Source organism: Symphodus melops (genome assembly GCF_947650265.1).
Source record: "Symphodus melops genome assembly, chromosome: 15".
NCBI classification, from domain to species: Eukaryota; Metazoa; Chordata; class Actinopteri; order Labriformes; family Labridae; genus Symphodus; species Symphodus melops.
The window spans coordinates 7,084,582-7,100,602 of record NC_136705.1 but is presented as its reverse complement, the minus strand read 5'-3'; the positions used below and the strand labels follow the sequence as shown (position 1 = coordinate 7,100,602).

At 38.8% G+C, this 16,021-nt stretch overlaps 1 protein-coding gene across 2 annotated transcripts; it reads right to left on the bottom strand.

The window, feature by feature from the left end:
• Positions 1–256: 256 nt before the first annotated feature.
• sncga (synuclein, gamma a) lies at positions 257–11,281 on the bottom strand. Of its 2 annotated transcripts, XM_079362691.1 has the most exons (6): positions 10,987–11,281; positions 5,985–6,026; positions 5,664–5,791; positions 4,590–4,616; positions 2,133–2,186; positions 257–890 (listed from the first exon to the last, which is right to left on the bottom strand). In XM_079362691.1, the coding sequence occupies exons 1-5, from the start codon at positions 11,105–11,107 to the stop codon at positions 2,133–2,135; spliced, it is 372 nt and encodes a 123-aa protein (XP_079218817.1). In that variant the 5' UTR covers positions 11,108–11,281; the 3' UTR covers positions 257–890. The 2 variants fall into 2 exon arrangements, with proteins under 2 accessions (XP_079218817.1, XP_079218818.1); XM_079362692.1 differs by lacking the exon at positions 4,590–4,616 and having other exon boundaries at positions 10,987–11,277.
• Positions 11,282–16,021: the final 4,740 nt, after the last annotated feature.

Below are 16,021 nucleotides of genomic sequence, written 5' to 3'. Positions count from 1 at the left end.
AATAAATCAGAGTGACCCACTTTAAGCAGCTGAGGTCCTGACAACCTACCAAACTTTTTTGTACCAATCTGTAGAAATGTATTTATTTATGCTGTAAACAATGGACTGTGGTGTGGATGTGACTTTTGGGGCTCCTGGAGCCAGCCTCTAGTGGACACTTGATGAACTGCAGGATTTTGCGCATTGGCGTTGGCTTCATCTGAGCTACATCCACACAAAGTCTCACTGAATGAGTAAAGTAACAAAGACATGCAGGTGGATTTAAAACTTGTTTTTATTTCACTTGTATGTTTTTTTAAGAGGAAAACAGGAACTCACAAACAGAATCTGTAAGTGTGTGTGTGTGTGTGTGTGTGTGTGTGTGTGTTGTGTGTATAAATTACAGGGTTAATTCTACATTAGAGAGAGAGAGTGTGTGTGTGTGTGTTTTCTAGCATTTTAAGAGTTTGTCATACATCGACATGCATTAAAAAGGCTTCAGGTGTGTGTAAGGAGCAGCATCATCCAGATGATTTACAGGAGGGGCAGAGCTTGTAGGTTGCTTTCAGCATCTAATGTAAAATCACGCTGTGTGATGTCAACCTACATGGACCGAACACATGTGGATACATATAACCTGATTAAATTCATCTCTGAGAGTTTAAAACAGACATGAGTGTTTTGCTCATGAGTGGAGTATGATGCAGAGGCCGATTTACCATGACAACAGCAGGACGAGGATTTGTATTAATGAGGTTAGGTTTAACACATTAGATGTAGACTGTTTCATGGTTAGGTAACATAAGAGGTCAGATGGGCTGAGCTATAGCAATAAGTGTAAAGTGTAAGTCTGTTTTTTCTCATTGGACAGGTAGCAACAGGAAGAGATGCAGATTCTGAAGGAGGATTGTCTGAGAAAGAAACAAGAGTAAAAGAAAGGGAATTAAATCCAATGAACAGCACACTTGACAGAAAGAACTTTGAATTATTGCATTAAGCTTTTCTGACAATTACTGTTTCATGATTGATTCACTGAATAGTAGTTACATTTTTTTCTGATGATTCGCAAGACTTTTCAAGGAAAAGTTTGAACATTGCCCCAATCCCATTTCCAGCAAGTGGTTCAGTTTGGTTTGTCTCTGTTCAGCATGCATTTTGTGGCATTTTAATGAACTAAAGCCGGGAAAGATTCCCAAATTACTGACCTGTACTGTCCTACTTTATATTACCCTTCTTTTGGGGTGCCAAGAATATCGATCTGACCCTAAACGTTGGAGCTAAACACTTCAGTCCATTGATTGGTCCCGTACTACAGCGGCATTAAAAGAGAAACACAACCCCGCCGTGTTTAAATACCCAGTCAATTGGTCTTTCAGCTATATTTTTCTCGCGGCACACAACCTTCTCTGAAACAAAGATCGATTTAGTTTGGTTACAAAGAGCGACATGCCAATGCACAGTTTCTCACTCAGAGGTGTATTAACTGTCCTGATATCAATCGTCCATAGCGAAATACTATGAAGTTATTTCTCCTCTCCTCTCTCTTGAATAGAAAAAAGTCAGCAGCCGTGGTCAAATAATATTATCTTAGTTTCTAAAGTGATAAGGTGGAGCTCTGTCCTTTTTCCTCTTCTCCCTCTTCTTTCATTTATTTTCCTTTTTCCTCTCATAAAAATCAGCTGCGGCGGTATATTTCAGGAGGGGCGCACCACCGCCGCTAAATACATATAGCGCTGCAATGAAAAAGTAGATAAATTGCTGGATGTTGTTCTTTGTTTACTGTGTTGTGTTTTTCTACATTTATTAGCGGTGTAGGCTACACTGCGTCGCTCTGCTCTAATGTAACGCTATTGAGGCTATTGGTATCTAGCTTACCAGCGCCTACCAAATAGGGCACACGTTGTCTGTGGAAACACAAATAGGATCAGTCTTTAGGGAACCAAACCGTACTGATCCATACCAGGCCGCTTTGTGGAAACGGGGCTTTATTTACATGTTTTAAGACATGCCTGATAAGACTTCTTAAGAAGGTGTGTTGGTATTCTTCCATAAGCTAATGCTTTTCTTACTCAAACATTTTATCTGAAGAACCAGAGGTATAACATTCAAAGGAATTCCAAAAGTATCCAGTATCCTTTGGGTGATTTTCTCACCTATTGTGCATCCTGATCAGTCTGTCCGCCAACGTCTGTTTTTGGGAGGTCAGTCTGCAGGAAGGACAAAGCAAAGTCACATGACAGAAACTTGATTCTCATCCACTCTATACAAAGCTACATTTCTCCCAGAACAAATAAAACTGTTATGAATTACACAATTGTAACTAATACTATGAATAATGACTGCAGCCCAGTCACTGTGTCCTGCCGTCGACAAATGAGCTCACTGAGGAACCTGAACGTGTGAGCAGGTTTATGTAGTGCAAAGCCGATAAAGAGTTTTGGTGTTGACATGAAATCGGATGGGAATAAGAGACACATTTTCGTTGGTGTTAACAAGTTTTTTGTTGATTGACCGTTCTGCCCAGTTGACATGGAAAGACGTGTGTTCTTGTAAAACTCTCTTTCCCAAAGCAATCGCAGCAAAGGACCCATTCCATTCAGCAATCGATTGTGTTATGGTGTCTTTTTACTACAGATTTCACATGCAATGCACACCTTTCTATACTGATTTAAAACACATAGTATACACTATTTGCTTTGGGAGGAGTGTGACTTCATTTCAATAAAGGTTATACTGGCAATATAAGCACATTTTGTAGGTGCCTAAGGGTAAAGCCAAATAATTTCTGCATGTCCTATGCAGAAATAATTCCATTTATAAGAGTTTGATGAAGCCATTGAATAGAGCTGAAAGAAACAGCCATGTTAGTCATTGTTTATGTGTTGGCAGTGCCACGTTCAAGCTGATACTTCATGTTTCACTCCAACATTCGGCCCCCTGGTGTATGTCCTCCCCTTTTCATTAAGATAAATGTCAAAAATACTTGGAAAGTGACAAAACATGTTCTCTGTTTACAGGCTACACGTTAGTAGAGACAAGAAAAGTGTCATCAGCAAAAAGATGCACATGGCAGAATTAGCGAACAAATACATTAACAAAGCATGCATTTTCTTGCTTCATGCTTTGTTAGTCCTAAAAATCTCTGACTGGTTTCACCTCCTGCATTAATGATCCATAAAGTGGACAGAACAGGATGTCTTAGCAATAACACTACAAAAAATACATGGTCAAATTGGTCTATTTTCAACTTCTTGGTAATGACTTCAACTTGGGATTCATTCGCCTATCTGGCCTTTTTCCATCATAGTTTTGCTCTGACAGTGCTCACCTACTGGGTCCATTTCTGAAGTGAAAGCCTGGACATGAGCAGCTAGACTAGTGGGTTCACAACATCACAGGGATATCATGTGGTAAATCATGAGAACATCATGCGTACAACATGTTTCATTGTCTTTTAGAGGTTGATTTGCTGATTATTTGTTGCCTGTTTTCACATGTTGTTGAGAAAGTGATTGTACATATGATCAACAATCTGTACATTGTGTTTTATTTTGAAAATGGTAGGAAGCTCTACATGTTCCCTTGTCTGAGTTCCAGTTCCAGGTCAATTAGCTCTGTTTAGCTTGATGCATACTTGCAGCAGGCGGTGTCGACAATAGACGTGTTACGAATTTGTATTGGAGCAGAATTACACTGCTAGCATTCGCCGTATAGTCAGACCACAGCACGTGCATTGGAAACACATGCATAGACCAGTGAGAGCAAGAAAAGCTCTGAACTCTGTGGTGCTGACAGAACACTCCTGGTAGCTACTACCATGCTTTTTAAAGTGGGGTTATGCCAGGGAGCACTTTGTGCAAACCTGGAGGGACGAGTCCAGAAAATGTTACAAAAATAAATAAAAACTTATAACATTATCTGTGGAAATAACATTTTACACTGCATAAAGAAATATGTGTTCTTTTTCTATTATCATCTTTACTTTAAAAATTAACAGCTGAATAATTAAGTATTGTTGAGGCTTGATCTGAACCTGTACACAGGTAAAATGAAGGTATGCACAATCCTAAACAAAAAACATTTTTTTTGTGAAGTGCAATGCAAATTAATTGGCATATTTGTGCCTCCAGGCATGGATTTATGTCTTTGATGAGCCTGATGTCTTGAGTAATTGTAGCAGAAATTGTGGATCTCACCTCCTTAAAAAAAGATAAATGTTTTTCTTTCTTTCATCTTGTGGTAGGATCAGACAATGCATAGTTTAACTATTAGACTTGTACTTTGATATTTTTGTGCCGAGCCATAATAAACCTTTGATTCAGTGTAACATGAACCAGAATCAGAAATGTACAAATAATGTCACTGAGATCAGAACCAGCTTCACTGCCAACACAGAGTTTGCACAATGAAAATACTGAAATTCTTGCAAAAGTTCCCTGTCAGCCAGCAGGATCCAGTTCCACATCCCCATCCTGTGAATAATGCTGAAAAAGCAGCAGAGATGTCATAATCATACAGAGTTTTGGAAAGGGTTTTTAAAGTCAGTAAGTTGTGTTAGGCAACAAGCATCATGCCATGCTTTCATTTAAGAGCCCTGACTAATCCGGCACCTCCTCAGCCACTTGTCCCGCCTCCTCCTTTTTCAAGCACATCACGCCATATTTAGGAATGAAGAAAAACACAAAATGAAAGTTAACAACACATCTTAAAATATTTGATTAATCACTGCTCCTATTGAAGTTTTACAAAAGAGGCAGAGGAAATATATTAAATTGAATAAATTGTCCTATATATGCCCCATACTTAAGTCATGTTTTTGTTCAAATAACATTTCTGTCCATCATGGGCTTTCATTTTCTTTGAAAAAATTATTATATTTGATGGGTTTCAGGTACATCTAAGAAAAAGGGTAAAGACAAAGTCACAGGGTATACTTTTTCACGTTTGTCTGTTGTTTAAACGATTGTTGCTGTGCCTTTAAAAATACTGCCTCTTGTATTTTGAAAACATTTCTGAATGTAATACATTTGATTTACCATTAAAATAATTAAAACAATTAATCATGACATTGGAAACAGAATTCCAATACTGAGGAGGGGTCTTGTGTCAAGGCCAATACCCTTTATTTACTGTAACTTCATACGACACTGATGGCCATTGTTGTTAAAAGCAACAATATGTAACTTTTCTGTCATATAATACTAGCACAACAACTATTCACAGGCAAAGAAAAATGCACATATTATTCATAACAGGTTGTGACATAATGTACCATTGGGCTCCATCATTATCAGTGTCATTGTTGTCTTTTATTTAGCAGCTTTATTTGGCACAGAAAGTTTCCTTACCCAAGTCAACCTATCTACATCTCTTATCTGTAAATAAATAAATCCATCTCTGCCAGTAGTTGTTTCTACAACCAGCTGTAGGCACTAGTCGACTCATATTTGCACAAAATCTGGTAACATAAGCATGCCGTGTCATTCGACATGGGTCTTTGACTCTACTCATAAACGCCCTTTTTCTTGTTAAAAAACGCAGGTAGGGTGTGAGGGGGGTACTGGGGAAAACAAAACTACACCGTGTGTTGTTAAAAGTGCAGTTATACTCAGAGACGTGATAGCACAACCAGATTTCCTACATAAAGTTGCTTCAAATGAGATCATGTGAAATGATGTACTCACCGAGCGGACAAAACCACTCGCCAGCGCTGCATTCTCCACCCCCTCCACTGTTGCCTGGGCAACCTCGTTCGCTCCGGTAACAGCGGAATCGGCAACAATATTGGCTTGTTCATTCGTCTTCTGAGAAACTGAATAACAGGAAACAGTATAAGTCCACTGACTAATTTTAGGTATGTATGTATAATACTTTATCTATACTTTATTATTAGACTTTACGATATTGATTTATTGCCAAACATATTTGGCAACTCAGTGTAAAGAGATTTTGGACAGACTTGCAAAAGCATTTGTGATTTTGGGTGCAGCCAGTGTTTAACTTACCAGTGTTAACACCTGTTACCACTCCCTCCATCGTCTTGTTTCCTGAAAAAGAAGAAAAACAAAACATGTTTGTTGAAATAAATAAAGTCCCTCTTTTTACGTTATTTAGTGAAAGGCTTTATGATATTATACCCTTGAATATTCTAAATAATTTCTGGTTGATTAATTTTTACAGTGTAAATTAATTTAAGTACTGTATGGATGACAAGCATTCAGGATTGTTTCGCTATCCTTGTGCTTTGTTCGATGCCAGTCTGACCAACAGGCACACAGGGCGAGTCAATTAAAGATTATCATGCTCTTTTCTCAAGTGGAATAATGTCGTTGGTGCCTGGAGGGAGAAACTCCGAAACAGTGGAAAGGTCGAGGAAGGTCTGCAGGATTATTTGTTTGATTTTAATAACATCTGCATTCAATAATTTAAGTTCATGTGTTATCAATAATTTAATTGATTTAAAGAGAAGGAAGGCTTTTTTAAATTATTATTATTCCAAGTATTTTTAGTTTATATGTACAGTCATTAGAGAAGTTGTTTGAATGCTTGAATTTATAATCTACTAGGATGAGTTACTACATGTTGACTCTTTCCCTTTAATTTGCTCTGCTCTTAGGAGAAATCCCTCTTTGCCAAAAGTGGTCAAAAGTTGTCTCTACAATTGGCCTTTGGAGTTAATTTGTGTTCAGTCAGAAAAGCAGTGTGGCAACACCGTTTTTTTTGACTGCTCTTTATTTTAGAATAGTTTAGAAAATGATTGTTATTATGAGTCAAGTGAAGAGTTACTGTTAACTTTTAATAAGTGGCCCACTGGGTTTTTAATGTGTGAACTGTGAAATGGGGAATCATTGAGTATCAAGCCGTGTCTTTTCTCAGTGAAAACAACGTTATCCATGACTTTGTGATTTTTTTTTTTTAGCGAAATTATGTTTGGCACAGGCCAAAGGGGTTTTGGGCCCAATGGAACAAGATTACCCTTCCTGGCAATCAGAGGAAAAAAGATGAAACATGTAAAGCATTCTATGTTAAGCTTAGGAATAGCAAGTTGTTTTTTTTATGTCTCTTAGCTAAGAAATATTCAGTTTTGACCTTTAAAAACTAAAATGCTATAACTCTTGTGTCGTGGTCTACACCTGGAATAATACGGCCAGCATGATGTTTTTATTTTCCACAGTTTTGTGCTTTTGCACATTGATATGTTGTTATAATATCTCAGGCCCAGATCTGAGAATTTGGTGCAAAAAGTGGCAACACCTCACTCGGATGTGTGGCTTTGGCCCATTATGTAGAGGGAGGTCATTAAAGGATGAAGGATGTTGTTGTTTTGTACAAATTCAAATCGGGAGTAATAGTTCTCCCAGTGGGCGGCAGGCCGCTCAGACATGTGACGGATCAGACTGAACAGATTCTTTGTTTGAGTGAATAAAGTGTGTGATTCACTGTCTGCTGATCACACTACAAAAAACCCTAAAACAGAAGCAGAGCATGGAAACAGCAGCTTGTTCCAGACAGGCAGCAGACGAGAGTGTTGGACCGATGCTCATCACTGAACTTTAGCTGCTCTATCTGCCACACATCAGTTACAGGAAGGAAGTTTAGAACCAGATATAATGTACATTTAATACGCCCGCAGGTTTTATCTCCTCTAATGGATTTGTTTCCTTCCTTCTTCGTCGGAAGAAACATCAGTGCATTTATAGTCATTAATGCAATTGTTGTTTGAAGAGTTCAACTTGGCCAACAAGCTCGCTGAGATTGAACATCTAGATTTCGGTAGATCCAAAAACAGAAGAAACGCACCAATATGAACCTAAACTTCCAGGTTCTCCTGAACAGCTTGTCTTCAAAGCTGATATAGACTTATTACTTCGATTCTTAAACCAAAAGTGTCCCAACACTCAAAGATAATGCTTTTGATTTCCATGTCTAGAGTTCATTTATGTCCTCAAAACAACAACCAAAAACATGTTAAGTGAGCCTTCCAGTTGAGAGATGCTGGACTCTACTAACTGCGCCCCTGTGTGGACTCTGTGTGTCTACGTGGAGCTCCTGCTGTACCCTGCTTCTGCAACACCGAAACTTAATGTGAATTCTCAGAACGTGACTAGGATTCATACAGATTCAAGGTGTCGCATAATCTATCCGTACGAATGTACAAATACACGATGACTGATCCTAGCACTGCGGAAAAAAAGGTCTATCGATGAAGTCCTGATCAGCACTGAGTTTGAGCTCTTAGGATTAGTATCAGAATACATTTGTGGATACAACAACAAGCAGATGTGAAGAGTTGTCCATGGTTTCAGGTTTGTGGAAATTTGACTTGAAATAAATGGGTCAGTGGGGTTTGTAAAAACTCATAATTTATCATGTCTACAACAGGACAACACGATAAACAACTTTAAGTAGCGCATGCTTTTAATGGAATCAGATCACTGAACTCCCTCTGCAAACCAGCGACCTTTTCAAACATTTATTGATTTTATTTTGTTAAATCAGCATCATGTTGCAGATGGATCAATGTGATAGAAACACTTAAAGATGATTTAAATGTTTCAACCACTCACATCAACACAAACCACTGCTGTACCTGCTAAGCCCTACTTTTATCATCCATTAGCAGCATGCAGTACGGATTAAGATACAACAACAAGCAACCCAGAGGAGTGTGTCATCACTTCCTGTGGACCAGTGCGTGTTTTGTCAGGGCACCAGAGAATAAATACACACACCCTCAGAAATAAAAAACACTGAGGGAAGTTGCTGTGTGTTTTTTTCTTAAACTCAAAGCAGTTTAGTTATTTTATGTTTCCCTTTACAGCAGAAAACAAAAAAATAAAAGCTGCTAGCTGATCAGTAGCTGTGCTGTAAACGCAGAAAGTGAGGAGTAGGGCTGCATGATATATTTATCCAGCAGCAGCGTTCTATAGTATGCATGGGCAACGTTCATATTGATGTGTCATGTTAGGCAAACTCAAACACAACGAGTTCAAAGGGAAAATCATGTACATCATATTAGTCCTGAAGAGATCACAAGCTTTCTTTTAAAAACATGACTTTGAAAAGGCTCCTCTTTTGTCATAATGTAATGCATCATAATAACACAAGTGTGACTCAGGACAATTTGTCTGATTATGAAGAATTGTTTTTTCTACAACCTTAAACTGGCTATTGGCCACAAACTGAGTTATTCTTTCAAATATCATACGATGATGGTGATGAGGACCAGACCTGTCTGCACTGTATGTTTAAAATAAAATACATTAAAAATAAATGTCACTTGTCAAAATGATTTTTAATAATTGTTGTATATGAAAAAAGATGAGATATGAGTGTGAGTCCATAAAATGTTTATACTGACGCTGCCTTTTGTTTAAGTCCCTGCAAATCAATCAGTGCTCCATTATTTGTCCAGTCCTGTAAACATCATCATTTACACTGTTTTCACATGCTAGAGTTACCACCTTCACCTTGATATCATATTGACACTGCATCATGTATCAAGTTCTGCAGGTGTCATTATAAACCCATATTTGATGTTGAAAAGTTATAAATGTGAAACATGTTTGAGATCCTTTAAAGATGTATTTCGATGTTGTGACAGATGTGAGGTTCTTTAGATGTTAATATTTATGATACGGCATGGTCCCGGTCCTGTAGATTATTTTTTAGTGCTAAGTCATGCTCTTCCAGTAATTTCCTGATTCGATCCTGCTCAAGAAATGTTTCCCAATCCTCAAATTCAAATGTCTTCATGACTCTTTTTACACGCGTCTCCTTTTTTTCTGATTTTTATAATAAACTCCTCGCTAGTCCTCGCTAGTCATGGGAATTGCGGTTCTTTTTAGTGAGCCAGATCATTTGGCTCAGCTCACCAAGAAGAGTCGGCTCTTGTGGCTCCTAAACGGATATTCATTTGACCACTTATACCTTTTATAATTAAGCCAGATGTAGAATTTCATTTTCATTGCATTTACAGATCCCTGTAACTCTGAAACGACCCAATGAGAGATCTTTTTTCTTCCCACTTAACTGCTGGATGCACAGGTGTCATGTGTCTCTGTGAAGGTTATTTGTGGAACCAGCTCGATATGAAAGCTTCATTTGGCAAATTCTGCATTCTGCCTTTACTTTACTAAAAAAAAAAAAAGGCTCACAGACGTAAGCCGGCTCCTATCATTCACTTGAAAGAGGCTCTTTAAACTGGCTTGCGACCAACACATCACAAGTCCTCACCCTGCCACTCCCTTCAGAACTCCTTCCTTCCCTTCATCAATTCAGCTTGCTGAAATTCACTAGTGACCCACCCATTCGTCCTTCATCATAAACCCAGCAGATACTGTGACTAGATTCAGATGAAACGGGCTGAATCTCTTCAGCCCTTCTTGCATCCCTTCATCTGCTACCCCCCGTCCTTTCTCTCCTCACAAATAGATTTCAATGTCTTAAAATTTAATGCGCAATCTCATGACGAATTCTACTTTGAATATTTAACGAGTCAGCTTCTTGTCCTCAGCCTGCCACTCCTTTTAGTTTGCTATCCCTCCATTTAACATCCCAGTTAGTGTCTGTGTGAGATTCAGCCCCTCATCCCACAACCATCCTGCCTTACTTACCCTTAAACATACATTTCTGATTATTTTAATGTGTTAATGTTAAATATACCCTTTTATCTGCAATTTTCTTTCAAGTCATCTTTCTGTCTTCCCTCAATACGGCTACAAACAGTAGTTGTAGTTTACCATCAACCACTCCCTCCATCCTTCCTTTATATCTCATGGATCGGTTTAATATCACTAGGCCAAATGTCAAACATGTATTCACTCACAGCATCAATTTACCTCCAAACTGTCTTTTCTATCTTAATTTCTGTCTAAGATTTTACTTCTTTAACCATGTTTCTTACACGTTTTGTAATAATTCCTAAAAACACATTTACATTTTGTTTTTTTAATCAAACTTTTCATCCATCCCTCTTCCGAGCCGTCCACCCATCTGCCCTCTCACCAACATAGAGGACCCCCTCCTTGGTCTTGTTGGCGGCCTCCCCAACTCCGGCCTTCGTCTTCTCTGCAGCAGCAACCACTCCGTCCTTGGCAATGTTGAGTCCTTTCTTCAGGGCATCCATGTTGCTTTATTTTTCTCGGGTTTGTTTTCTCTGTTCTTCTTTCTCCCTCTCTTCTTCCTCTTCTGCTGTCTGTCTCAGTTGTCTCGCTGCTGCTCTTCTGTCTGCGATCTGTTCTCCCAGCTAATGGATGAGAGGGAAAAGGGGTGGAGAGAGTGCACGTGAGAGAGGGAGAGTAAGTAATGCTGTTGAGAAAGGGAGGGAGAGAGTCTGTGAAAGAGAGACAGTGACATATAGCAGCAACTTGGGACTCTTGTTGTGTAGCAGAGAAAGAGAGCAAGAGAAAGACAGACAGAGAGCGAGAGGGAGAGAGGGTCAATTAGTTCAGAGAGGTTAAGAGCTATTGGTATTAAAAGACAAGAAAGAAGTGGATGATATGGAAAGAGAGAGGGATAGAAGGAAATTGAGTTGTAGTAAAGACAGAGAGAAAATCGTTGGAAAGAAGAAGAGAGAGATTACTGTACATGTAATATGTGTGCCCTCAGTTCTTGCAATTTGCTGCTCTTCAGCTTTATAAATCCTTTAGATTTACACCTACCAAAAGTTGTCTCTCCAATACTTTTTCAGCTAATGAAGATTTGATCTGGAGTTTGATATTTTATAGTTCCATGTTACTTTTCATATATTTGTAAGCTTTCCTTATGTAAAAAGACCTTGTGGTGAAGTCTGGACACATCGTCATTGGGTGTTTCGGGTCTTATCATCAGGTGTACAGATTGGTATGGCTAGGAAGGACATTGTACACTGACATGACCAGGAACTTGAAGCGGAGAGCTTCTGCCTTCCAGAGCTCTGCTGAGGAGATCTTGTGAGCTGTTGTGTTTTCCCACTTGGTCCAGGCCCAGGCTCTTCCATGGCAACTATCCTGCAGTTGCTTTGTAGAATAACGTGACACACTCAATTGTACACACCTTGCAAACAGATCACTGAAACCTCTGTAAAATTACATGAGGACATACACCCTTTTCCAACTTTTCAAACTGTCCCCCTGTGGTCTGAATGAAACATCTGTGCTGTGCTTTGGTCAAAATATAACATGAATCAAGCACCAGAGAAGGTTTGTGACCCTGTAGAAACCAGCTCTCAGAACGCTTCGTTTTGGTGTGTATATCGCTTTAAATGTAATGAAACCCCCTGAGTTTTCCTGTTAGACATCACTCCTCTGTAGCGAGACTAATAATTGCAGACCTGCATAAAAGTTTTGCTCTAGGTTTGGGGTGGAGTCCATGGGCAAAGAAAACTGAACTGGAGTTTTTTTTTTACATTTTTTAGACTTATTCAGACCACAAACAAAAAGGACTGGACGGATTTATATCACCCAAATGTAATATGTTTAAAAGCCTTGAAAAAGTGGATTTTTTTTAGAATACATTCCCTTTAAAACTGAAATTGCTAGCATGGTTTTTTAGTGCACTGCAAGTCTTTTTTTTTTAAGTAATCTAAATCTAATACTTATGTACTAAGTACTGAGAACATCAGTAGCGGGAAGTAACATTGTATTTCTAAAACACTCGGTTATATTATATTTTGTACTATAAGGTCCATTATTTATGGCAAAGTGTTTGTTTAAACACTCTGGCAAACAAATACATAAACACAACTACACACACAAATATACCTACACACAAGCTAACATCTGCCAACTAGACAACTAGACTGTCATCTTCTCCTCCCTCTTCTAAAGACAGAACAAACAAGTAGATAATGTTAGCCGACTTCGTTTAATATGTTTGGAGTTAAGTGCAACTTTAGCAAAGCTGCAAAGGCTCCACCAAGCAAGTTAAAAAAAAATCTGCAATTATGACATTATCGAGCAAACAGATACTTCTTACGTCCTACTCAACATACACGTATGTACTTACTCTTGTGGTGAGGAAAAAATGTTGGAGGTAGAGTATAGAATACACCATTTTCATCAAGAGGACTATGATTTTTTACAGTCAGGAGTTTTCACACATTCAATCCTGAGAAGTCTCTCCCTGAAATTTTCCTGAGTTTCTTATTCACATGGTTGTAATAGCCTGATGTTAAGACCAGGGGAGGGTATTCATAGAGTGACAGAGTATACTCTAGTGAAAGTTTTAGCTTTTGATAAAAGCTTTGTGTAATAGGACATATTCACAGTATAAAAAGCGAACCGAGTGAAACATGGTGGCAAATAGAAAATACAATGAAGCTGTGTACAGCTTCATTTATTTTTAATGATTGTTAGTTAATGATGTAATATTAAACAGTTCAACAGGCGGGTTCGAGTGTGACCTGTGGCTTATTTCCCTCATGTTGTTACCTACTGTATCTCTCTCTGTCTGTCTGTTCCTGATTTGTGACTCTGTCCTCTGCACTGTCTCTAAAATAAAGGCATGAAAAGACCCCTTAAAAATAAACCTTTTTGTGTTAAAAGCCAGCTCGGCAGATACGGTTAGCTAGCCAGCGAGCATGCTGATAAAATGTTGATACAAAATCATTACGTTGGATCAGTGATGACCAAAAACAGGAAGGGAAAAAGGGTTCTGGAGAAATGAGACTGGGAAGGTGAAAAGGACGGGAGGAGAAGAGACGTCCCTCCTCCCTTTCTGTCCTGATGGGAACCTGTAGGTGACTCAGCATATAACACACACACACACACGCACAGAGTTCTCCCCGACAAACCCATGGCTGCCTCACCCCTACTCTGATTGGCTATCAGCTGGTGCCGGTATATTTTTAGACCCTTTTTTTTTTTCTAGGATAGATTGGCGGCCGATGAGCAGCAGCATAATGGGCTGCTGTGGGTTCCCCTGGCGTTGAGAGCTGTCCGCCCAATATCACTGATAATAGCTAGAATCAGCCTGCAGACGCACGCGCACACGCACACTTTTGAGTAATGCAATACTTTATTGATTTCCATAAATAATTCTATGATGGCAGCACAGTTGCACAGACACATACTGTACACCACACACACACACACACTTATTGAAGATTTATGTTATTAATCTGTGTAAGGAAATCAAAACACTTTTTTCCCCTCACTTGTGCGTCAAACACAAAAATATACACTTTAGACTCTATTTTTTTTCTTTACAATTCTTTTTATAAACTAACTGCCTTGGCTGTGTGTTCATTACTTAGAAGGTTCAATTCAGTTCTTAAAATCTTTTCACTGAAATATAATATTAGGATTAAATTATTGATAAAAATGTGTCTCTGCTGCCAGTAGACTTGAGCTTGTTTGTGATTGGTCATACTTTATGCAGCAACCACGTCCATTTTATTAAGGTCAAGTTGAGACAGATAACTTAAATATACCCAGATTTATAATCCAACAGTACAGGCCTCAGTTTGCAACACACACATTTCACTCCTCACATACTGTAAAGCGACAGGGACAGATGAAGCCAGATGAACTCTAGAGACCCTCTGCATTATAAAGTTGTTTGCCATAAATGCATTGCCAAGACTTTAATAGAGTTTTCTTTATTGTATTTCATATTATTGACAAAACATTTTTATGAAGAAATTACAACTAACATTAAATTGTCAGCCCCAACCACATGGTTGATGTCTGATTTGTAATCACCAGATAGCGAGTCCCATGGATACAGTCCTGTTGTTTGAGATCTAAAGGCTTGCCCAAAAGATATTGTGAAATCTGAGACATACACAGATGTAACAGACGGCGGACTCATTTATGAGAAGGGTTTTTGAGTGTTTGTGAAGTGCAGTTCTCGGATGATCTCAGGATGGTACAACTCGCTCCAAATCACATCTGTGTGGAATCCAACACCTGCCTGCTAATTGGTTGTTTGAATGTTTTAATGAGTTTCACACATGCCTCTCTGTAATCATTTTGGATTCATAACATCAGTGACATGAGAGTTTCTGCAAACTCAGCAACAACTCAAGCAATGTTGAACGGACCTCAGGTCAACCTCAATCAAATTGATCCTTCCTAAATTAGCGCCCCTACCGGCGAACAGAGAAATGCCAGTAATCGTCACCCTGCACCGTCACACTGCTTGATGCGCTTAAGTGGTAATTAACTATTCTTTTGGGGAAAAGTTAGCTAGCTTGGACTTGGTTTAGGGTTAGGGGTCAAGCGTCATTCGATGACAAACATACATTTACCGGATCGAGGTTATTTATACGTCCGCTAGAGGTCACTTGACTCTGAAACGTAAATATGGGTCGTAATTTGACGCTTGCACAAATGACCAGTGGAGTCGTATAGGTTGGAGGACGGTGATCCAGATGTGTCTCACATTTCCCACATATTGCTGCTAAAAACCTGTAAGTATCTGTATATCAGTGGGCAGAGCTGAGGCACCACATGTTTTATTTGTAACAACCAATCTGTTCTCAAATAAAAATTCCATTTGTAAAAGTAAAAAGCAGAATGGGACAAACTCATAATCGGTACATATGGGAGGGCTGAAATTAAAATATAAAATCTTATAACTCAAAAACTGCTCGGGGGATGGGGCCCTTTCTGGAGTTGTACTGCAGCCCAGCTAAGACCTCTCATATGCTAGTTTTACCCTGGGTACTCTGCTAGGTGGGAGGAGTTAGAGCTGACAATGGATGATAAGAAGTGACCATTTGTGATGATTAAACACCTTCTACAAAGGGTGAATCCTTACATTATCTTGTCCTTTGAATGTATGGAAGAGTAAGAGACAAAAGATTAAATATATGGACAACGAAATATATAAGAGCCTAAAAGATGATCTTTATTTAAATTCTGAACACAATTCTAAAATATTTTGACATCTGACAACACAGAATATTATATAACCGTTTCCTTAAAACAGTAATAGCAAGCTATTTCTCCATGACATTGTACCCAAATGTAACTTCTGATAAGTGAATGGGATGTGGCATGAATGCTCCTGTGATCTACAGTATCAGCGTGTTCAGAGGGTCAGAGCACAACAGTGC